Source organism: Saccostrea echinata, unplaced genomic scaffold (genome assembly GCF_033153115.1).
Source record: "Saccostrea echinata isolate AGI-Se365-2 ecotype Australia unplaced genomic scaffold, CSIRO_AGI_Sech_v1 ptg000009l, whole genome shotgun sequence".
Lineage (NCBI taxonomy): Eukaryota > Metazoa > Mollusca > Bivalvia > Ostreida > Ostreidae > Saccostrea > Saccostrea echinata.
This window is the reverse complement of record NW_026889758.1, coordinates 3,854,126-3,879,638: the sequence shown is the minus strand read 5'-3', so window position 1 is coordinate 3,879,638 and position 25,513 is coordinate 3,854,126. Positions and strand designations below refer to the sequence as shown.

The following is a 25,513-nucleotide window of genomic DNA, read 5'->3' as shown; positions in this document are numbered from 1 at the left end:
TAATTTATAATACATATAAAATAAATACAAAGTTGTACACAAATGATTTTTCCTGAAATTAACTTTATATTAATTGAATAGTCCAATGCGGTTGTAAAAATGTTAAAAGCTTTAGACATATGAAATATGATTGGTAAACTGTTCAAATCCAAGTAAGTGAATGTTTTTTGTTGGACAAGGGGCATTGTGTGTGTTGACTGATTAAACAAAATGCTTTCATGAAAATCTGTTACTAAAACTTGCATATAAAGAGGCTAGCATGTTTTAAGAATTACAAAATAATGCCAATTTCTAGACCACTTATTCCAGCCACCCTTGGAATATTTTTAAAGAGTAAAAAAGGATGTAAAGATATGTATAATGTTCTCATTAATAATAAAAAGGGTAATATTACTTCAGTTATAAAATGGAGTGAAAATGGAGAAGAATTTGGTGAAGTATATTGGGAAAAAATTTTTGAGCTACCTTTCAAAACAACCCAAGAATCAAAACTCCAATGGCTACAATTCCAAATTTTGCATAGAATAATTCCTACAAAATGCCATCTTTTTAAATTAAAACTAATTGATTCACCATTGTGCTCCTTCTGTGGGAAGGATATTGAAACTATTGATCATCTTTTTGTTGAATGTTCTCTAGTAAAAGAAGTTTGGTTAGAGATTGAGGAATGGATTTTGCAAAAATTGAACAGGTCTGTTTGCTTTGATAGGCAATCAATTTTATTTGGTAAATTTACAAATAGAAACTTATACAAGTTAGAAAATTTACTAATTCTGATAATAAAACAATATATTTTTGCAAGTAAGTTCGCCAAAACTATAAAATTAAATATTGAGGCTTTAAAAATTGTTATTACCGAAAGAATTAGAGTAGAAAAGTTCCTCTTGTTAAAAAACTGTAAATATGATGAATTTGAAAGACACTGGCAGGAAATAGTTGAAAAACTCTAAAATTTGCTCAACACAAATATTACGTATACATGAGTTTTACATGAAGAATGTGCCCCCCCTCTCCCATCTCTTTCTCCTCTCTCTCTCTCTCTCTCTCCTTGTAAACTTTCACACTAGTTTTATACATAGTCTCCCTTTTCTCTTTATTTCATATGGTCTTGTACATTTATTTATATATACGTTTGTGTGTATTTGTGTAATATGTGTGAAAGCTGAAAAAAAAAAAAAAACAAAAACAAAAAAACTTGCATATTCATATATAAAGTAAAAGATTCTGTGCAAATTAACATTTTGGTCTCAGAAGTTCTGTTGTTTTGTAAAACAGACCCCAGGTATCTGCTAATTAAGGCCATTCCAAGTTTTTACTCTGTTTAGTGTCCACCCATCTTTCAAAAACCTACCTACCTAATATTAAAACCAACAAGCCAAAAAATAAAACACAGACTTTAGAGTAATAAAAATGACATCATTCAAAGAATTTGATTTCATTTATCTATTTTTCTCATAGAAAGATCTATTCTTTAGCAAAATTGAGGTAGCTAATGCCTGAAATATATTAAATATGACATATTGTAGACAAATACAGGTGACTCTCGATGGCTCGAACTCCGATCTCTCGAAGTTCTCCATCTCTCGAAGTGAACCTCCGGTCCCGTTTTTTTCCTTTATATATCTAAGCAAATTTACTCCCTATCTCTCAAACTCCCGATCTCTCGAAGTTCTCTATCTCTCGAACCAAGACCTGGGTCCCGTTGCACATATTTCATTGTTTTTTTACTCTCTATCTCTCGAAGTTTTGATTGCGCATGTATACACGTCAATCAAGCGTAAAATTATAATGCAGCTTTGACTTACCTGGATAACAGTGAACGCCTAGGGCTGGGATGGACGTGTTAATTGGGTGTTTACATAGATGATACTACACCTGTATGTTGTCCGAGTGTTGATATAATTAATTGGTTAATTGGTAAATTATAAACAAATCGCTTCAGAACTTATTTTGACTGGACAAGACGATAATTTTGAGAAAATAATTTAGGGACGTGTCAGTAATTGTCAATAGATTATGAACTTTAACATCATTAGAGTCTACACAATCCCAGTTTGGCAAACATTGCAGAAGAAATCCTATCTCGAGAATTGTATACCGATTACGGGCAATCTTGTGAAGGACCAATCAAGCCCGCGCCCGGGGGATAGCCAAATCGACAATTGCTATTCAGGTTTCGTGTAATCATGAAATGAAATCAAATAAATATTGAATATAATCATTTTATTTATTCAAAATACGATCATTGTTGTTAAAATGAAGTGAATTACCTCTAAAATAGGAATGAAAATGGGTAATCAGCGTAATGACATTATCAACATATACTTCCAGTATGTATAATAGTAGAACAATGATAATCGAAATGAATTGTTGTTATTTCTGATATGGGGTGTCAATAACCAGGGTGAACGCGGATGCTCAACATAGATAAAAACTTAGAATGGCCTAAGCTTTCATTGCAAACTAGGAATTTTAACATAAAATGCTGTTTTCCTTATTGTTAAAGGCAGTTATATCTTTTTATGGTTTGATTTTAAAGAGGCAAACAAAGCAAGACAACATGGCTTCAACTGTTCCTGAAGGAAATGATATTAAAACAGGATTGAAATCTGCCATCATTGCCTTGGGATCCAGTAACCCTTTTACAATACACACAGCAGGGGAAATCACTAATACAATAACTGTAAAAGGAGGTAAATCATGTTAACAAAAGACTTGATGACCATTTTTCTACTGCAAATTTAGGTCCAAATATCAAGCCTTTCCCCTTGCCAAAATTAGAGATTTTTTCCCAATTGAAATTGTTTTTTTCACTCCCAAAAACAATTTTGAAACAAGAGGCGATTAAATATGATTAATCATGGTTTTGCTGTTCTTGAGAAGAAGATTTTCATGCCCCACCATATAGTGTTTGTCATTTCCATGACAAAAAAACAGAAGGATGGAAATGACATCGTTGATAATACCAAAGACAACAACAATGGACAGACTTTGATCAGAAAAGTTCACTTTTGCCTTCAGATCAGGGGAGCTAAAATGAAAGGTCAATTTGATTTAGGGATAATTTTGTTAAGTATTTGGTATTTATAAGTGAGACAAATGGGTGTTGTTGTATATAATCTATACTAACAAAAATATGCACAAGCATGAAATTTTCCTGAGTAGACCGACTCTCATTATTACATGAAATAAATCTCTCGCATATAAAAAGTGATTTACAGTACTAAAAATTCTACTCAGACCAGACACATGAATGTTGCATCTAGAGATGCATACTCCCACAACATTGGTTTGATATCTTTTCTCATAGATGTCATTTGTTGAGGTGGGCTATGTAATGTTTGGTTACCTATGTTTAAGCATGTCTATCAAATGTTGCATATGCAAACCAAACCTGCACCCTCTGTATGTATCCCTCTGAGTGTATCATTAAATCCAAACTTAATGATTTCATGCATCTTTAGATATATGTGCTTTGGTTTATTCCGTATTTGAAATGTATCATATGTTTTTATTCATAATGACTCAGTGGGAGGTACCACTTGAGTTAGGAATTCCTTAGCAGTTTCCTATGCAAATCACTTCTATTATCGAATGATGAAATAAATTCTTTCATATTTTTTTTTCTTTAGGACAGGCAATAACAAATATGTTGGGAACTGCAGTGTCTGATATTGTTGGTCGTGTAAAGCAAGCTTTCATTGTTGGTAATGGTTTGTCAAATGAAGGAGTAAGACTTCTGGGACAAAAGTTGGCTTGTATGACAATAGGAGACCTGGAATCACTGTTGGATCTCAAAAACATTGACCCAGTCAAAGTTGCTGAGCTACTAAAGGAACTTGGAGATTTAGCAAAGGCTCTGGCAAGTGCTGTGAATTTTCCACCAAATTGACAAAGAAAATTTCTCTCTGCATCAAGTTTTCTATGGGGAAAATCCTACTCTACAACATCGGTATTGGGGTACCCATCTTTTGTTGTCAACTAAGTGAAATTTTATGAGACTTCAAAGTGACACTGTGTAATAAAGATTCTGTGAAAGTTTCATTAAATTTTATTTAGTGGTACTGTAGGAGTTGCGGATAAGAGATGGGGACCCCCCCTCCCCCCAGTGTTATAGAAAGAATAGCAGAGTCCATGTTTTGGTATGGTAAACCCTAAATATCTGTCCAAATGAAAAATAATATAGGAGGTGCACAATGGCACTATGGAAAAAGATTCTGGGAAAGTCTGATAAAATTTTATTCAGTAGTGTAGGAGGAGTAGCGAATAAGAGATGGGTACCCCCACCCCACCCCACCCCATGTTATAAAAAGAATTGGCAGTGTCCATGTTTTACAATGGGAAAAATTCAAAGGTGCCCCAATGACATCTTTGGAAGTCAAGGGATAGGTGAAGGTGAAGGGTGAAATTAAATACAAAAGAGTCATTATATATAATTCATTGAATATTAAACATAAATAGTCTGTAAATTAAAATTGATGAATCCATAGTCTTTACATTTAGGGTCTTAGGAATGGGGTTCATTTATCTTCATTTCATTTTTCTTGAAGTAAAATGCAATTCAAGTGAATGTTGTGGACCATCTGCCTTTTTTCGTAATTACAGTATTCTGAAATTTTAAACAAGATCCTTACCAATGGAACAAGTATTTTCAAAAGCCTTGACCTGAGAATAGAGGGAGACTTCAGTTTTCCCCGACAAACAAACACCCTTTTCCATTATCAGAAATCAATTCCACTGGGAGGAATTCTCACCCTTTCATTTGGTAAGTTGAAAGTTGAAAGTATTTACTTGTCTTGTTATGGTAAGTTTTTTTTTTTCTTACTCCTCTTCTTAATTCTAAAATACTTTTGTTGTAACTGGTCAGATTTAGCAAAATTATGAAAGTTTTTTTGACTGATGTCTTAAAGGATTTGTTGTGCATTTTAATCTCAGGTTTTGGAGCCAATTATTATTATGGTGTCAAATTTGTGGTTGGGGCAAAACTTTTAGAAATGAAAGGATATGTTACAATAGTTCCCAATGGAGGAGTGTCAGCTTATGGATTTGTTAGTGTTGGCTTTATTCTTTATGGAGAGTTGCGTCTTACTGGACAGATTATGGAAGTGGGATTTCCTACAACTGCTGAGATAGCATTTCATAAGTTTCCACTAGATGTGAAGTAAGAAATATTTAATGATAGTCATATGTAAGTTAATGATTTGTAAAGTTGATTCTCAATGCATGTCATCTTTAATTTTATTGTCCGTGGAAAACAAAATGAATTTCATGTTCTTTGGAAGTTACATTTACATTTTTTCTATCTGCTAGTATATATATATATATATATTCTCCACACCATTTGTGAATAAAAAAATGAGCAGACTTTGCTGTAACTAAAGAATTTGTCATAAGCTTAAGAATAGGGAACAATTTTTATGCCCTTATGTACGAACTTTTTCATTTCACAACTTTTCCTTCCAATTTATACAGTTGAATTTTGGTATCTCAAACATTGATATCTCAAATACTGTGGATATGTCAAAGTGAGTTGGAAGTCCTAATTACATTTTTAGGTCACCTGAGTCACTCAGGTGACCTATTGCTATCCGTTCTCGTCCGTCGGCGTGCGTCGTGCGTCGTGCGGTGTGCGTCGTGTGTTAACATTTGAACATTTTTAGCTTCTTCTCTGAAACCGCTGAACCAATTTCAACCAAATTTGGCATATAGCACCTATGGGTGAAGGGGAACAAAAATTGTGAATTCCATGGTCCCTGCCCCCCTGGGGCCTGAGGGGTGGGGCTAAAACCACCAAAAATAATGCAATCTTTAAAAATCTTCTTCTTTACTCCTGGACATCAAGCAGTCAAACTGTTGGCATCATTGTAATAAGCATTGAGTCCTCTACCAAAATTGTGAAATTCATGGCCCCAGGGTCAGGGGTTCTGGTGCTAGGGTGGGGCTATATAGATCATATAGGGAAAGTGCATTATTTCTTTGAAAATCTTCTTCTCTGCTCCTGGGTATTAAATAAAGTAACTAAGTACATAGTTATGAAGAACAAGAGTGCCTCTTTCAAAATTGTGAAATTCATGGCCCCAGGATCAGGGGTTCTGGTGTTAGGGCGGGGCTCTATTGATTATATAGAGAAAATGCATTAATTCTTTGAAAATCTTCTTCTCTGCTCCTGGGTATTAAATAAATTTACTAAGTATATAGTTATGATGAGCAAGAGTGCCTCTTTCAAAATTGTGAATTTCATGGCCCCTGGGTCAGGGGTTCTGGTGTTAGGGCAGGGCTCTATTGAGTATATAGTGAAAATGTATTAATTCTTTGAAAATCTTCTTCTCTGCTCCTGGGTATTAAATAAAGTAACTTAGTACATATTTATGATGAGCAAGAGTGCCTCTTCCAAAATTGTGAATTTCATGGCCCCAGGGTCAGGGGTTTTGGTGTTAGGGCAGGGCTTTATTGATTATATACATTAGTTAAAATGCATTAATTCTTTGAAAATCTTCTTCTCTGCTCCTGGGTATTAAATGAACTAATTTAGTACATAGTTATGATGAGCAAGAGTGCCTCTTCCAAAATTGTGAATTTCATGGCCCCAGGGTCAGGGGTTCTGGTGTTAGGGCGGGTCTCTATTGATTATATTGTTAAAATGCATTAATTCTTTGAAAATCTTCTTATCTGCTCCTGGTTATTAAATGAACTAATTTAGTACTTAGTTATGATGAGCAAGAGTGCCTCTTCCAAAATTGTGAATTTCATGGCCCCAGGGTCAGGGGTTCTGGTGTTAGGGCGGGGCTCTATTGATTATATAGTGAAGATGCATTAATTCTTTGAAAATCTTCTTATCTGCTCCTGGATATTAAATGAACTAAGTTAGTACATATTTATGATGAGCAAGAGTGCCTCTTCTGAAATTATGAATTTCATGGCCCCAGGGTCAGGGATTCTGATGTTAGGGTGGGGCTCTATTGATTATATAGTGAAAAGGCATTAATTCTTTGAAAATCTTCTTCTCTGCTCCTTGGTATTAAATAAAGTAACTAAGTACATAGTTATGATGAGCAAGAGTGCCTCTTCCGAAATTGTGAATTTCATGGCCCCAGGGTCAGGGGTTCTGGTGTAAGGGGGGGGGCTCTATTGACTATATAGTGAAAATGCATTAATTCTTTGAAAATCTTCTTCTCTGCTCCTGGATATTAAATAAACTAACTAAGAACATAGATATGATGAGCATGGCTGCCTTTTCAGAAATTGTGAATTTCATGGCCCCTGGGTCAGGGGTTCAGGTGTTGGGGGGGGGGGGGGGTCTATTGATTATTTGCATTAATTCTTTGAAAATCTTCGTCAGGGTGGGGCTCAATTGATATATATAGTGAAAATGCATTATTTCTTTGAAAATCTTCTCTCTCCTGAATATTAAATAAACTAAGTACATAGTTATGATGAGCATGGCTGCCTCCTCAGAAATTGTGAATTTTGTGGCCCCTGGATGAAGGGTTCTGGTGTTAGGTTGGGGCTCTATTGATATATAAGGAAAATGCATAAATTCTTTCGAAATCTTCTTCTCTGCTCCTTGGTATTGTTCAAACAAAGGAAGGGCATGGTTATGATGAGAAAGAATGCCTCTTTCAAAATTGTGAAATTCATGGCCCCTGGGTCAGGGGTTCTTTTGGGGGGGGGGGGCTCTATTGATTTTATAGTGAAAATACATAATTTCTTTCAAAATATTTTTTTCTACTACTGGTAATAAAGCAAAGAAACAAGTGTATAGTTATGATGAGCAAAGTGCTTCTTCCAGAATTATTAGTTCATGGCCCCTGGGTAAGATTTTCTGGTGTAAAGGGGGAGGGGGGCTTTATCTATTTAATAACATAGTGAACATGCATTTCTTTGAAAGTCTTGTATTCTTCTGGGGCATATTCGAGGCAAACAGAGTAAAAGTTTTAATATGCAAGGGTATTTTTACCAGAATTTTGAACACCTGGATTATTTAGGCAAGTATTCTGGTCCTGGCCAGGGCTCTATGAACTTGTATTCTGCTGAGCAAAGTTATTCCCCTTTGCCATTCACCTTTGATAATTAATCACTGTAAATAATGTATTTGAAAGGTTAATAGAATAAGAGAATTATGCAAGAATATTTATTGTGTAATACAAAAAGTACTTTCATAGTTTTAATGAGCAGGTAGACTTCGAAATAATAGATGAATAAAAGTGAGGCAAAAATAACTTATCTTTTTTAATGTTCTTCAAAGGCCAAGAGAGACCAATGTGAGAAGTAATAATATGGGGTTAAAAATAGACATTTTGTTAATAGTCTGCATGGTAATAGTGATAAATGGGGGACAGATAGATTCTATACCAATTATTTTGTTGATGCTTATCATACTATTTTTCTTGCTTTTGGGCAACAAATCTTCATTTATCAGTGTATGGATCCTCTGAATTGTTGTATTGTACTCAGGTGACCGTTAAGGCCCTTGGGCCTCTTGTCTTTAACCTCAATAATTTTAACCTAAATATCTCGAACTCTCAGATATCTCAAAGTTTTTTCTTGGTCCAACTGAGTTCAAGATAATGAGGTTTGACTATACATGTATATGGAAATGTCAATTAAAAATTAATCTTATATTAAGCAAAATTTCTTTATAACTGTGTGTGTATGTTTCTGTTTGGTACATAAGGGGTGAAAAGCAGACACTCAGGTAACTGTTAAGGCCCATGGGCCTCTCTACTCAAGATCTTCATCAATTATACTGATGTTTGGATTTCTTTACAGTCTTCAGATGTTTCTTCAACTCAGACCGCTAAGATTAACTCTGGAAGGATTAGTGACAATTGAGATCAACCTTCTTTTCCATACATTTACAAAGACTCTATTTAGGCATAGAATTTGGTATTATGAAACACCTGTCATACAGAAAAAAATTATAGACACCCACAAAAAGGAAGAAGACAAAACACCACCACAGATCAAAAGTTTTGGGGTGAGCATTTTTATATTTAATGCATGCTAGAAACAATATTCTTGGAAGGATTTATAGTAAGGAGAAGATGTTGAAGTGTCATACTTTTTACTTCATGTTTAAGGGAGTGACAAGACCAGGAGAATGTAAAGTGTTGCAGGCAGCTGGACGTGACCACACAGATCCAGAATTCAAGTTGGATCTTGATGCAGAGGATGACCGTAGTAATGTGGTCCTGACTTTGGATGTAGGGACTGTCCCTGGGGGTTCTGATGTTGTTTATAGATGGGAACTGGGAGGATTTTCAACTTCCTTAACAGAGGTTTACATACAAATGAACATGATTTTTAAATATATGTATTTTAGGGATGTCAGATTGGTCAATTTTTGATAATCGGTTACTCGGACGTTTTTCCGATCGAGTACCCGGGTACTCGGTAAAAATGTAAAATTTATTAATACAAGTGTGTTAATTTTCTTGAGCCACGTTAAGCTCTGCGAAACCCCAAAGCTGTTTTTATCACGTTTATAAACGTATATAAACATACGATTCAAACGGAAATGATTTTGTGGTACTAAATTTATTTATCAAATGAACACAAAAGACACAGTTAATACATCAAAAATTACAGTTGGTTTACAGTTCTTGTTTAGGATCTATTTGATCAATGCAAAAGTAGGACAATCTGTTACGCAGGTTTGTGATGATTAAACTAGGGAAAGAGAAGGAAGGACAAGTTGGAATCGCTAGTCTAATATTTTTTTTCGTATGTTGGTTGTTTCCACGGTACATACACTAAACCTACTACTCAAACTGACTATCAACATTTTTAGCTCTACTGGTCAGAGACCAGAAGAGCTTATGCGATAGTAAGGTGTCCGTCGTCCGTCCGTCTGTCTGTCTGTCTGTCTGTCCGTCTGTCTGTAAACAATTTTTCAAAACGCTACTCCTCCTACAGTTTTGGTCCGATTTCAATATAACTTGGCACACAAGTAGACTACACTAAGATACATAATATAGTGCATCGGTTTTTGATTTCGATGGACGGTGTTGCCATGGTTACTAAAAATAGAAATTTCTGTGAAATTCCTTTAAAACGCTACTCCTCCTACAGTTTTGGTCCGATTTCAATATAACTTGGCACACAAGTAGACTACACTAAGATACATAATTTAGTGCATGGGTTTTTGATTTCGATGGACGGTGTTGCCATGGTTACTAAAAATAGAAATTTCTGTGAAATTCCTTTAAAACGCTACTCCTCCTACAGTTATGGTCTGATTTCAATATAACTTGGCACACAAGTAGACTACTCTAAGATACATAATTTAGTGCATCGGTTTTTGATTTCGATGGACGATGTTGCCATGGTTACTAAAAACAGAAATTTCTGTGAAATTCCTTTAAAACGCTACTCCTCCTACAGTTTTGGTCCGATTTCAATATAACTTGGCACAGAAGTAGACTACATTAAGATACATAATTTAGTGCATGGGTTTTTGATTTCGATGGACGGTGTTACCATGGTTACTAAAAATAGAAATTTCTGTGAAATTCCTTTAAATGCTTCTCCTCCTACAGTTTTGGTCCGATTTCAATATAACTTGGCACACAAGTAGACTACACTAAGATACATAATTTAGTGCATGGGTTTTTGATTTCGATGGACGGTGTTGCCATGGTTACTAAAAATAGAAATTTCTGTGAAATTCCTTTAAAACGCTACTCCTCCTACAGTTTTGGTCCGATTTCAATATAACTTGGCACACAAGTAAACTACACTAAGATACATAATTTAGTGCATGGGTTTTTGATTTCGATGGACGGTGTTTTTTTTTTTTTTTGTCATTCATATTTTTATTTCCGTCATAACATGCATTTTTATACATACATTACAGAACTACAATAGAATGGCATAAAAACAAATATTCTATATGATAGATAAAAGAGATCCATTTGAACAATTTTGAAAAATAGACAGCATTTTTTTTTCGTAACATTTAAACCTTCACTGACTGAGAAATGTTTTCAAAAAATCCCAACTTTGCTTTATCATGTCTGCTTTCTTATGAGAGAGAGAAAAGGAGGAAAAAAGCTCTATAGTTCTATAATATCTAAGTACTTCCATTTATTTTCATTAATATGTATTGAAAGTTTTTCCTCCCATTTCTTTAAAGCCATTGAGGGGGACTCTGTTATCTTTTCAACAAACTTTTTATAAAAGTATTTTGTAACTTTCATATTTTTTTTAAGTTTCAAAATATTTTCACTTTTAATTTCATTCAATTTTTGGTGATGTTTAATCGTTTGCTTCCAATATTTAGGGATTGCTGATAATAGTCCGTTATATTCAACGAAATTTATGTTTAAATTGTATGCATTTTTAAATTGGATGAAATTCATGAAATCGCCATTTTCCATGATTAAGTCATTAATGAAAAAAATACCATTGGCTATCCATTTTCGTTTAAATACGTATTTTTTCCCTACTTTGATATCATTATTAAGCCATAGTGGTTGACTTAAAATTTCACAAGGGGCTGTGGTAGAGTTTTGACCAACCTTTCCCCAAGCTATTAATACACTTTTCCAGAATGAATTAAATTTGTTTGAAATGGTTTCTAAACCTTCGTATCTGAAATACCACATTTTTTCATTTCCGAATTTTTGTGTCGTGTCCGAAAGCAAGAGTTTCCATGGGGAATTGATAGAAGAGTCAAGTACTTTCTTGACCCATGATATTTTCAAAGCTTGACAGAAGGATGCTAGATGAGGAACCTTAAGCCCTCCGTTTTCTGTTGAATTATAAAGAACTGTACGTTTGATCTTGTCTGGTTTGCCTTCCCATATGAATTCAAAAAACATATTTTGAAGTTTCTTTAAAAAATCTGCAGGTGGGTCCGGGAGAACTGTAAAAAGTTGAACAAGAATTGGTAAAACCAATGTTTTGAGCACTGTAACTTTTCCAATAAGTGTGAGGTTTCTAAAAGACCAATCATGAATAAGCTTTTTGACCGCTTGCAACTTTTCCTCATAATTACTATAAGTAATATCAGGTTTGTTTAGTTCAAAAGTTATACCTAAGAGTTTAAATTTACCATCATGGTTCCACATTATGTTTTCTTTTGTGTTAATCTCTTGACCACAGCCCCTTTTTGCACCAATCCATAAAGCCTGTGTTTTTTCAAAATTAGGTTTTAGTCCAGAGCAAGCAGCAAAGGAGTTTATACATTTTAATGCTAAATTAAGGGATTTTTCATCGTCTGCGAGCGCTAGAGAGGTATCGTCTGCATATTGACTGACTAGATATTCTGAATCATTAATATTAATTCCCTTAATATCTGGATTGTTTTTTAAGGAGGTGCTGAGGAGCTCTACCACTAGAATAAATAGATAAGGCGAAAGAGGGTCCCCCTGTCTTACACCTCTTCCTATTGTAAAAAAAGACGAAAAATGACCATTGTTAAGCACACAGCTAGATATATCGTGATAGAGTAGTTTGAACCATTTAATTATTGATCTCCCAAAGTTGAAGAATTCTAAAGTTTTAAAAATAAAGTTCCAATTGACGGTATCAAAAGCTTTTTCAAAATCTAATAATAAAAGTATGCCAGGAATATTTTCTTCTTCTGTTTTTTGAATCAGATCATAAATAAGACGAGTGCATTCTCCGATATACCTGTTTTTAGGTCACCTGAGTCACTCAGGTGACCTATTGCTATCTGTTTTTGTCTGTCGTCGTTCGTCGTTCGTCGTACGTCGTTCGTCGTTCGTCGTCAATCGGTCGTAAACTTTTGAACATTTTTAGCTTCTTCTCTGGAACCACTGAACCAATTTCAACCAATTTTGGCATATAGCATCTATGGGTGAAGGGGAGTAAAAATTGTGAAATTCATGGCCCCTGCCCCCCTGGGGCCTGAGGGGTGGGGCTAAAACCATCAAAATTAATGCAATCTTTAAAAATCTTCTTCTTTACTCCTGGACATCAAGCAGTCAAACTGTTGGCATGATTGTAATAAGCATTGAGCCCTCTACCAAAATTGTGAAATTCATGGCCCCAGGGTCAGGGGTTCTGGTGCTAGGGCGGGGCTCTAATGATTATATAGTGAAAATGCATTAATTCTTAAAAAAATCTTCTCCTCTGCTCCTGGGTATTAAGAAGATGAACTAAATACATAGTTATGATGAGCAAGACTGCCTCTTCCAAAATTGTGAATTTCATGGCCCCTGGGTCAGGGGTTCTGGTGTTAGGGCGGGGCTCTTATGATTAAATGGTGAAAAAGCATTATTTCTTTGAAAATCTTCTCCTCTGCTCCTGGATATTAAGCTGATGAACTAAGTACATAGTTATGATGAGGAAGAGTGCCTCTTCAAAAATTGTGAATTTTATGGCCCTTGGGTCAGGGGTTCTGGTGTTAGGGCGGGGCTCTTATGATTATATAGTGAAAATGCATTAATTCTTTGAAATTATTCTCCTCTGCTCCTGGGTAATAAGATGATGAACTAAATACATAGTTATGAAGAGCAAGACTGCCTCTTCCAAAATTGTGAATTTCATGGCCCCTGGGTCAGGGGTTCTGGTGTTAGGGTGGGGCTCTAATGATTAAATAGTGAAAATGCATTAATTCTTTGAAAATCTTCTCCTCTGCTCCTGGATATTAAGCTGATGAACTAAATACATAGTTATGAAGAACAAGACTGCCTCTTCCAAAATTGTAAATTTTATGGCCCTTGGGTCAGGGGTTCTGGTTTTAGGGCGGAGCTCTTATGATTATATAGTGAAAATGCATTAATTCTTTGAAATTCTTCTCCTCTGCTCCTGGGTATTAAGCTGATGAATTAAATACATAGATATGATGAGGAAGAGAGCCTCTTCCAAAATTGAATTTCATGGTCCCTGGGTCAGGGGTTCTGGTGTTAGGGCGGGGCTCTTATGATTATATAGTGAAAATGCATTAATTCTTTGAAAATCTTCTCCTCTGCTCCTGGGTATGAAGCAGATGAATGAAGTACATAGATATGATGAGGAAGAGAGCCTCTTCCAAAATTGAATTTCATGGTCCCTGGGTCAGGGGTTCTGGTGTTAGGGCGGGGCTCTAATGTTGTATAACATAAAAGATAAAGTCGAAGGTAGAGTAGAGAAAGTAGAGTAAAAAGAAGGTAATTTTCAAAATGTACCTAAATTTGAAGACATCGAGTGTACCAGGTCATTCATGGACATCAAACAGATAATCTATCAGCATAATTATAATAAGCAATGAGCTCTTTACGTAAATTGTGAAATTCATGACCGCAGGGTTCAGACTCTGGGGTGGGTGAAAGTTGGATATGTTTAGACAATGAAATGTGTCTTAGAAAATCTTCTTCTTTACTTAAAAACATTAAGAAAGTAAAATATCAGTATGATTATGATAGGCATTGAGAATTGTACCAAATTTGTAAATTTCATGACCCCAGGGTTCAGGTACCAGGGTAGAGATATATATTATATATAACTTGGTCATATTTTATGATTTAAGCAATGCATGAGTATGGAATTCTACTAAATATTCCACGAGTATACAAGGTTTTGCTTCCTAAACTACTAAATGATATGTTAGAATTGTTTTTGTATTAATTTATAATTGAAAAATAATCTGCCCACGATTCGAGTTTATTGGATTAAACAATCCGGGAATATTAATGCTTTTGTACACTTCCGTCCTTTAGACATTTATGCATGCGCACTATTGAGCGTCCATTTTGGAGAAAGATAGCCTGAGAGAGTATTCCAGCCTTATAAATATTTTTCTAGGTCTAGATTTTGCGTTACGAACGGTGGGTATGAGTTGTAGCAATTTATAAGATTCAATTTTACTTGTTTTCGCGAATGGTATGATTCTATTCGTCGCGAAGTTATGTGGCGACATTAAAGTGGAACGTTGCAACGTGCACAAGTTGCGCATTTTCCGAATAGTAATAAATTTCTTTCTACTGTGTGTTATAATATGCTGCTTATTGTCTTTCACTAAGATATGTGGAAATGGTTTGAAAAAAGTTGTAGGATACATCAGTTTGAATTATCTCGATAGTAGCGTTTTACTATACCCTAGTTAGATATCCATGTATTGGGACAGGTCCATAGAAACCTCCTATACATTTACAAAGCTTAATTACGGAGCAAAACTACTCCATGACACTTCATGGGAATGAAACAATCACAATGTTGCAAACTTTGGAGCATGGTTTAACAAAACTTTTATTAAGATGAAGGTTTTTTGATATATTTTTTTTTTACGTTTTAATAAATGTTGAGGTTTTTTAATTAATATTTTTTCAGGACTTGCTCCTTGAATGTTGAAGGGCATTATATTTAGTTGTTTACATTTTTAAGGTGATTTTACATCATGATGTATTGTTAAATTTGTACATTAAATGTGTGCACATAGAAAAATACAGCGAAAAAAAAAGGTTTTTCTTTATTGTGAAGAAACAGAAAGAATTGCTATCAGGTCTGGTACAATCACTAGATTTAGCTACGTAGCTTGAATTACCTACATAGCTTTATCTACCTTTCCTGAAGTAGCTTTACTTAGCTACTAAATCAAAATTATTTCTTAAATTAGCAATTTTCCCAGAAAGTGCAGAAAATTGCATTTTGATGCAGTGATAATTTTCAACTTTGAACTCATCTGAAAACAATTCATGAAAAAATCACCCTTGGAGATGTGTCTTTTTCTGTGCAATTGCAATCAAAGTTCTAGAAGTTTTGGGGCTATATCCAACAGTTAATTTGTGACCTAACAGTTACTTCTTGAGTGAAATAACAAAGAAAACCAGTTTTGGTTAACATGAGCACAATGTGAAGTAATTATACTTGTGCACGCCTCATCGCACACAGGGTGGTGTACAGTTACTCAAACAATGGAAATACATATTTTCCTTAAAAGTGTTCAACCGCAGCAATGTTAAAACTACCCCTGCTTTAGATTGCTTTTTTAATAATACCTAGAATAAATATTAGAAGTCATTTACTTGCGACTTTTTGTCTTTTTAAAATAACAAGCAAAATTGTGAAAAGTTGCCTTGAAATAGCTAAATAAAGCTACCTGAGGTAGGTAAATAAAACTACGGTAGGTAATTTTAGCTACGTTGCCAAATGTACCGATTGTACTGGACCTGATAATAATGAGACCTGTTGTTACTTGCCTTCAATCTAAGTACAAAAGAAGAGTAATAAAATTCAATGTTTAGTATGATAGTGACTATTGGTGTGGTACTTCAACAATGTTTTCCCTCGTTTCACAGTGCATCATAAATTACCACTGTGCTTCTTGCTATGCATAATCTATTATATGTATATTAAACAGTTTTAATAGGAGGGTTTAGTTAAAACGATACCAGTTAAAAATTTATTCCCGAACAACTCAAATTTTTGTGAACTTACGTGCATATCATCCAGCATATGATGCATTGAGATTTTTTGCAAGACAAAAATGTAAGAAAGATGTGTTATGGTTAATATACGTTTTATTATGTAATTGTCAAACTTCATTTCATATAATCTTGGGGACTAAATGTTGTTGCACACTTTTGTTTAAATGACATAGGCTGTTTAAGTAGGGACATCAAGGAAGTGAAGTTGAAAAAAAGGAAGGGAGAGTCTCTATTCAGTTTTGTAGACGGCATGCATAACACGGTGCATTAAAAAGAAAAACAGCGGGTCTGAAGGGAAAAAACTAACAAATATATTGATATGTGATATTTCATGATCTTTCTTGAAAAGAAAGTAATATCATGAATATTGAGAATTTACTCACAACATATTTATCCTTTTCATCTGCACATTCTGATTTTAAAAATTTGAAATGTAAAAATGCATTTTAAGTAAAAAATATAAAATTCAAATAGAAGTAACTCACCCTCAGCATGCAGTGCAGCATACACTGATTCAACAACAAAATTCTCCCCATGCATTAAAAATTTCCTGGGGAATACACTGTACTATTCTTAATTGTCAGCATATTTATAAATAATCAATATTACCATGTCAGTTTAGTTGTATTTAAATAATGATTTTTATTTTGGTGAAAAAAGACAGTTATGTATCTTGTTTGGTAAGAAAGATAACCATGTGTAATACGAAAGTTTTATTTGACTGTTAAGCTTCCTATTGAATTCAAATTTGGTTGGTATGTAACTTTTACTTCATAATTATAATAATTTTTAAAAAATTCTTTTAGCCACTGCGTTAATATTTTATTTAAAACTATAGGCCAAATCCACACTTTGCAAAAGTTGTTTCCTTTTGTGGGGTCAATCTAAAGGTCAATAGGGACAAAGGGCAATTTTTCTCTTCTTTACATATGCACTAACAAACATTGGACATGCTGTGATAAATTCAGTGTGTTATTTTTTTTTCTCTCTCTCTCAAATGTATAGGTAACCCCATCCTGTGGCAATCAAAATGCAAGATCCAAAAATAAATTTTAAGTCAAATGACAAAGTTACAAATCTGAAAGTTACAAAGGCTAGTGTGAGAATTCTATGGGTCCCCCCCCCCCCCCCCCAAAGATGGCAGTCAAGGGAAACAACTTTTGAAAAGTGTGGATTCAGTATTGCCATTGGTACAGATCTGATGTAGGCTAGTTTTTCCAAATTCAGCTTTTTATACTTTCACGTACAAGACCACTTGTTTATGTACGCTACTATGAAATGGATGGAGCAACAATTGATTTTTATGCCCCTGTAATTGAAGATTTGGGGGGTGTATAGTTTTTTGATATGTCTGTCTGTCTGTTTCACCTCATGACCTTTACCTTGGAGTTGACCTATATTTGAGAAAACTTGTCTATAACTTTTGAATGATTGCTGCGAGGGCTTTCATATGTCACTTAAAATATGCATTCCCTTTAGTACCATTATTTTTAGTCCTCATGACATTTATCTTGGAGTATGACCTACCTTTTGTTTTGTTTGTTTGTTGTTTAATGTCCCTCGAGAATTTTTCATTCATATGGAAACACACTCGGGGCCACTGAGCAGTGAGGGATCTTTTTCGTGCCAGCACCTACTGCGACACAGGACCTCCGTTTATATGGTCTCATCCGAAGGACTGGTCTCTACGTCCCACAGTGGGATTCAAACCCGCGACGTAAGGATCAACTCCTTACTCCATGACTCTAGAGCAAATGCTGTAACCCCTAAGTCACGCGGGCGACCCCTACCTTTTGAAAAACTTAAAACTTGGACATATTTTTGGAATGGTTTATACTAGGGTTATTATATATCACATGTATTTTTTGTGACATCTTTTTTTGGGTATCAACTTTTTTGAACTCTTGACCTAAATGACCTTGGCATTTGACCTACAATTTGAAAAACTTTAATCATGGCCTTGAGGTGCCATACAGGGGTATCAGTGTTTCACAAACACGTCTTGTTCTTGGTTTAATAGGATGTTCATGTTTTGTTTCCATGCAATAAGGCCTAGGAAAAAAACACTGTTTATGCTTTTAAACTGAAAAAAAATTAAAATAGCTTTTTTTTCATTGATTTTTCCCCTGGAGTTTTTTAAATATCTTAGTAACATTAGTGACATAGTGCTCAAACACATTTCATTGACTCGGTGTGCACTAAAAGTATGGTACTATCTTGGTGCTTGAACATGAGTAAAAATTCAGTTGGGCCATTAAGTATAAGTCTGCACTAAAACAAACTTGAAATGACTATTTAAAAAACATGAAGATGCTTGCATACTGATTTGACTAATTGTGGTCATGCTGTTTGTGAGATTAAAAAAAAAATGTTCCAATAAAATGAAAAAAAATCAAGTCTAATAAGTGACTTTTGTGCAAACTTGAATCTACAGTGTATGGGGATGCGTGAACTTAGTGTGATAGAAGTCAAATTGTGGTTCTGCTATTCTGAAAAAGAGAATTTTTAACTGGGTTTTCCAAAAGAAAAATCAATTATTGAAATGGTGAAAATAGCGGGCGGGAGGATGCCAAAAGGGCGCCCCTTTAGTCCCGCTAACTCCTACAGTTTTTCAAGATTGGAACTTTTTGTTTTGTAAATCAATTGTTCACATATCAGAGAATATGATTTTAATTTTTCTTAATTATGCCCCGCCATAAATATGGCCGGGGCATATAGTGTTTGTCATGTCCATCCTTCCATCCTTCCATCTGTCCTTCTGTCACACTTTGCGTTTAGTTCTGTTCAAAGCTCAGTTTCAAAGAAACTATCCAAGATATTTTTATCAAACTTCATATGCTGATAGATATTGATGAGAGCTATGCAACTGCATCAACATTTTTTGACCTTGACCTTTCCTTTGACCTTGACCTCACTTTTCTTAAATTAATGTTTAGCTCAGTTTTAAAGATACCATTCAAGATAGAGTAATCAAACTTCATATGTTGATAAATGCTGATGTAAACTATTCAACTGCATCAACGTTTTTTGACCTTGACCTTTCTTTTGACCTTGACCTCACTTTTCTCAAATTAGTGTTTAGCTCAGTTTTTAAAGATACCATCCAAGATAGTGTAATCAAACTTCATATGTTGATACATACTGATGTAAGCTATTCAACTGCATCAACATTTTTTTACCTTGACCTTTCTTTTGACCTTGACCTCACTTTTTATGCCCCGCCATGAATATGGCCGGGGCATATAGTGTTTGTCATGTCCGTCTTCCGTCTGTTTTCCGTCACACTTCGCGTTTAGCTCTGTTCAAAGCTCAGTTTCAAAGAAACTATCCAAGATATTTTTATCAAACTTCATATGCTAATAGATATTGATGAGAGCTTTGCAACTGCATCAACATTTTTTGACCTTGACCTTTCCTTTGACCTTGACCTCACTTTTCTTAAATTAGTGTTTAGCTTAGTTTTAAAGATACCATTCAAGATAGTGTTATCAAACTTCATATGTTGATACATACTGATGTAAGCTATTCAACTGCATCAACATTTTTTGACCTTGACCCCTCCTTTGACCTTGACTTCACTTTTCTTAAATTAGTGTTTAGCTTAGTTTTAAGTGAACCATTCAAGATATTTTTTATCAAACTTCATATGCTGATAAGTTTAAGTGAGAGCTATTTAACTGCATCAAAAACTTTTGACCTTGAACTTTCCTATGACCTTGACCTCACTGCTTATTTTTAAAGAAATCATTTAAGATGTTTTTGTGTAAGCTTATGCACTTAACATAATTTCCTGAGAATTTATCATCTATATCGGTGAGAATTTATCATCTATATCCAATTTTTTAAGATTTCAGTTTCAATTTTAAAGAAACTATTCAAGATATTCTCATCAAACTTCACACTAATACAAATTTTCACTTTGCATTACTAATATACTTTATGCGGGGCATTCATGTCGTATGGACATATTTCTAGTTTCCAATAAATTTTAAAATCAGATCTCCCTATAGCCTTAAGAAAAGCCTATTGATTTTGAGGTCCAAAGGTCAAACATTTATATATTGCAAAAAATGCTTACAGGTAATAAATTTTTTCAATGAAGATATGTATCATAACTCCTAGTGTCTTGGAAAAGACCCTTATTTACTTTTAGGTGAAAGGTCAAGTAAGAAATTCATACAATGCCAAAAAAAAAATGTTCATGGATGATTACTTGGTTTTCTTTGAGATTTCATGTGGAAATTTTTTAAGTCCCAATGACTTAAAGAAGACCCCTTTTAATTTTGCAAGTCAAAAGTTCAAGGTGAAAAATTCATATTTTTGCATAAAATGGTTTCCTGGTGATAACTTTAGTTCTCTTTGAGGTTTTGTAATGATTTTTTTTTAACTTTAGTAAATATGACATTAAAAAGACCCCTATTGATTTTAAGGTCAAAAGGTTAAAGCCTGTAAGGTCAAGGTTGACCTTTTTTCTTTCTTCATCTGCATTTTTTTTTTAAGTTCTTCCACCCTCTTTTTTTTCCTTAAGCAGGGAATTCAAATTCTCTGAACCTTTTTTTAAGTGATCATGATAATCTTTTTTTTTTTTTTTTTTTAAAAATAGTAATTGTTTTCCAATATTTGCATTATTTTAAGGGGAAATCATAATGAACTAACATAAGTCAACATTTTTTCAAGGAAAACTGCTTGAATTTGTTATATTTTGCAGAATCTTTGTCATGCCTCGTAGGAAGAACTGGAGGGTAGCTTCGGCAAAGATGGGAAACCAGAATCGAGCCAGCAATGACAGTAGACTTGTGGATACTGGCCACATAAAAAACAGTACAAAGGACCCAACAAGCGACGTAACAGTTGACGGACCTTTGAGACTCGTGGACACTAGCCACGTAAAAAATAGTACAAAGGACCGGGGGGATACTGCCTCCTTAAAAAGAGTACAAGATTTGCCTTCGGGCGCCAGTAACATTGCTAGAAACATTGCTAAAAACACTGCTACAAACTCTGCCAATTTGCCTTCGGGCGCTATAACTCTGCAAATATGCCTTCGGGCACCATGAACTCTGCAAATATGCCTTCGGGCACCATGAACTCTGCCAGTTTGCCTTCAAGCACTATAGATTCAAAGAACTTGTCATCGAACTCTATGAAATCAAACAATATGTCTTTTGATGCCAAGAATACTGATAATTTTTCTTTAGGTAAAAAAAACATAGCTCATTTATTTCCTTCAAACAGCCCAGAACAGGCTACAACATGCATGCCTTCCATTGAGAAAACGTTGCCTATAACAAAATTATTTGGAACAATTAATCAATCTAGTAATTTGTTTCCAGCTTTTTCAAGAGGAGTTCAGTGCACATGCAATGCTTTGATGTCCATCATTCTTCAAAATACATCTACTTCAGTACAACTTGATGGTGTATTATTTGCTGGAGATGATTTATTTAGAGTCAGAATTGCAGAATTACAATCATCCGTTCAATTTGTATCAAAAATGCTACAATTTCAAGAACTTCCCAGGTCTGTGCATGTCAATGACAACCAGTATGAAATACGCTATTTTGAAGAGATTTATGGAACAGTGACTCATATTGATTGGGATCAATCATGTCAAAGTAATAATTTGAAGGAAGGCATTGAGTTGCTCTTTATGAGGTACAAACAGGGATTAATTATTGTTGGTGGGATTTGCTCTGCAATATATTTGAATGAGGAGAACTCTCCTGTTTTTTTTGATTCACATTCCCACGGAGAAGATGGTCTCTCATCTGGAGATGGTAGAGCTATTAAAATTACTTTCAGTGATATTGATCAACTTGTGGATTACATGTTTGCATTTTATCAAAGTTGTAATATTTCAATGATAAATCAATTTGAGATACAACCATTGTCTGTAACACGAAAAGCAAGGGTGTCCATTTCAGGAAGTGAAAGACTATCTTTAATTGACAAGTATTTTGAGTTCCAAGAAAACATGTCGAAAAAAATTGTCACTTATGAATCATCACAAGCAAATAGAAAAGAATATATGAGAAATTATATGCGAAAAAGGAGGGAAAACTCGGAAACAAGAAAAAGTGACAATGCACTATGTGGTAGAAGTAAGAGTAAAGCAAGATTAAGTAAAGACTTCAAAGACAAAGAACTTGCTTCCAAAAAAATTGCCAGAGAAAATGCAGAAACGAAACAAAAACACAGGAAAAGCACTTTGAAAAGTAAAACTAAGGCAAGGCTAAGTAATGAATATAAAGAAAAAGAACTTGCTGCCAAGAAAATTGCCAGAGAAAATCCAGAGACAAAGCAGAAAGACAGAGAAAGTGCTTTGAAAAGTAGAACTAAAGCAAGATTTAGTAAAGAATTTAAAGATAAAGAACTTGCTGCCAAGAAAATTGCCAGAGAAAATCCAGAGACAAAGCAGAAAGACAGAGAAAGTGCTTTGAAAAGTAGAACTAAAGCAAGACTTAGTAAAGAATTTAAAGATAAAGAACTTGCTGCCAAAAAAATTGCCAGAGAAAATCCAGAGACAAAGCAGAAAGATAGAGAAAGTGCTTTGAAAAGTAGAACTAAAGCAAGACTTAGTAAAGAATTTAAAGATAAAGAACTTGCTGCCAAAAAAATTGCCAGAGAAAATCCAGAGACAAAGCAGAAAGATAGAGAAAGCACCTTGAAAAGTAGAACTAAAGCAAGACTTGATAAAGAATATAAAGAAAAAGAACTTGCTGCTAAAAGAATTGCCAGAGAAAATCCAGAGACAAAGCAGAAAGACAGAGAAAGTGCTTTGAAAAGTAGAACTAAAGCAAGACTTAGTAAAGAATTTAAAGAAAAAGAACTTGCTGCCAAAAAAATTGCCAGAGAAAATCCAGAGACAAAGCAGAAAGATAGAGAAAGTGCTTTGAAAAGTAGAACTAAAGCAAGACTAAATCCAGAATTTAGATCAGAAGAAAGAGAAGCAAAAAGGATTAAAAGAGATGATGTGCAGCAGCTGGAGAAGGAACGTTTATATAAACAGCAAAGTAGAAGAAATAACAGAGAAAAAGAAAGGGAGATTGAAAAAGTTTCTAAGGCTAAAAGAAGGCTTGATGCAGAATTCAAAGACCATGAAAACATATTATTGAAGAAAAGATGTTATGGTAATTGTTTAGATGACTGCATCAAGAAATTCCTTGATCAAGTCAAAATTGGCCCAATTTATGTGTGCACATGTTGTCATCAGACTTGGTTTTTCAAAAGCGTTGTGAAGTTAGATACAATTAATCTTAGTGCTAGTAGTAAAAGTATTTGTACTGGGTTAAGATCTGTGGATGGCATGGAATGGCTTTGCTTAACTTGCTGTTTGGCTCTGAAGGATGAGAAAATTCCAAGACTTTCAGTTAAAAATGGAATGAAATGGCCTGTGAAACCAGACGCTTTGAATTTACACCCACTGGAAGAAAGGTTGATATCTCAACGGATACCATTTATGCAAATAAGAGAATTACCAAGAGGAGGCCAGATGTCAGTCAAAGGAAATGTTGTTAATGTTCCAGTTGATATTCAGCCTACTATAAATGCCCTTCCTCGGCAAATGGATGAACATGTGACTATAGCTGTGAAATTAAAGAAGAGATTATCTCACAAGTCGGCATGCTTCACAGAAAATGTTCGTCCAAATGTAGTAATGAATGCATTACAGTGGCTTATGAAAAACAGTGAATTGTATAAGAATTCGGGTATATTGATAGACCATTCTTGGAGAGATGAAATTGAAAGAAGTAATGAGGAAACAGTACAAGAACTGATTGGTACTTCAAATGATACTGATGATCGTGAACTTGAAGGAAATGAAGATGGTTTTTGTGAAGTTAGTTCAGATGATTGTATTCAAGGCAACTCTGACACACTTGTTGATGAAGCAGACAATGATACCAATAAACTTTATGTATTTGCCCCTGGTGAAAACCAAAAACCAATAAGTTTATTTGCAGATAAAGATGCAGAATATCTCTGTTTTCCTACAATATTTTGTGGTCATCGGAGAACTGAAAATGAGGATAGAGAAATTCCAGTACACTACAGTGATATTGCAAAATGGGAGTTGCGCAGTGTTGATAGACGAGCAGCACAATCTGTACCTAACATCTTCTTCAAATTGAAGAAAATTCAAATTAAACAAGTTGGTGACAAAGTTAACTTGGCATTGAGAAGATGCAAATCAGACGGAAAGAAAATCACTGCAGAACAAGTTTTGAATCCAGCCTCTGCAGAAAAAATTGTAAGATTAAATGAAGGGTACTATATATTCAGAACACTAAGAAATTCTCCTGCATATCTTTCATCTAAAAAGAAAGATGTTTTTGCCATGATAAGGCAGTTGGGTCTTCCAACCTGGTTTATTTCTCTCTCGTCAGCTGATACCAGATGGCAAGATTTACTCAAAACTTTAGCAACACTGGATGGAAAAACACTGTCGCAAGAAGAATTAGACAACTTGAACTGGAATGAAAAATCAAAACTAGTAAAGCAAGATCCAGTAACATGTGCAAGATTCTTTGACAACAGAGTTCAACTATTCATCAATACTGTTCTAAAGAGTCCTCACAATCCGCTTGGTGTTGTCACTGATGTGTTTCGAAGAGTAGAATTCCAAAACCGAGGTTCGCCACATATTCATATGCTGGTATGGACAAGTGATGCACCAAAGTATAATGAAAATAACATTGAAGAAATTGAAGCTTATGTTGATAAGTATGTCACTTGTGGGTTGCAGGAAAATAATCCTTTTATGAAGCAGCTTGTAGAACTTCAAGTACATAAACACTCAAAGACATGTAAAAAAGGCAGTACCGGAAAATCTGTATGTAGATTTGGATTTCCATTGCCACCTTTGCCCAAAACTATGCTTCTTGAACCCTTAGATGTTGATATCGAGCATTATAGAAAGACATATTCTGATATTCAGAGGAAAATGAATGATTACAAAGATGGTTGCAGTTTAGACTATGAATCTTTCTTGCAGACTGTTGTACAAATGTGTGAGGATGAGTATATCAAATGTATACGAGCATCCCTAAAAGGTCCCAAAATGTTTCTCAAGAGAAGTCCATCTGAGATGAGAGTGAATTACTACAATCCATCAGTGTTGAAGGCTTGGAATGCTAATT

The 25,513-nt window shown here is 34.6% G+C and overlaps 1 protein-coding gene across 1 annotated transcript in view; it reads left to right on the top strand.

The window, feature by feature from the left end:
• Positions 1-25,513, top strand: part of LOC133181486 (uncharacterized) — a 344,223-nt gene that overhangs the window by 210,013 nt on the left and 108,697 nt on the right. Inside the window, 6 exon segments of the mRNA XM_061315978.1 lie at positions 2,540-2,693; positions 3,633-3,862; positions 4,606-4,765; positions 4,936-5,161; positions 8,770-8,977; positions 9,081-9,278. Of these exon segments, the coding sequence (XP_061171962.1) occupies positions 2,540-2,693; positions 3,633-3,862; positions 4,606-4,765; positions 4,936-5,161; positions 8,770-8,977; positions 9,081-9,278 (1,176 nt within the window).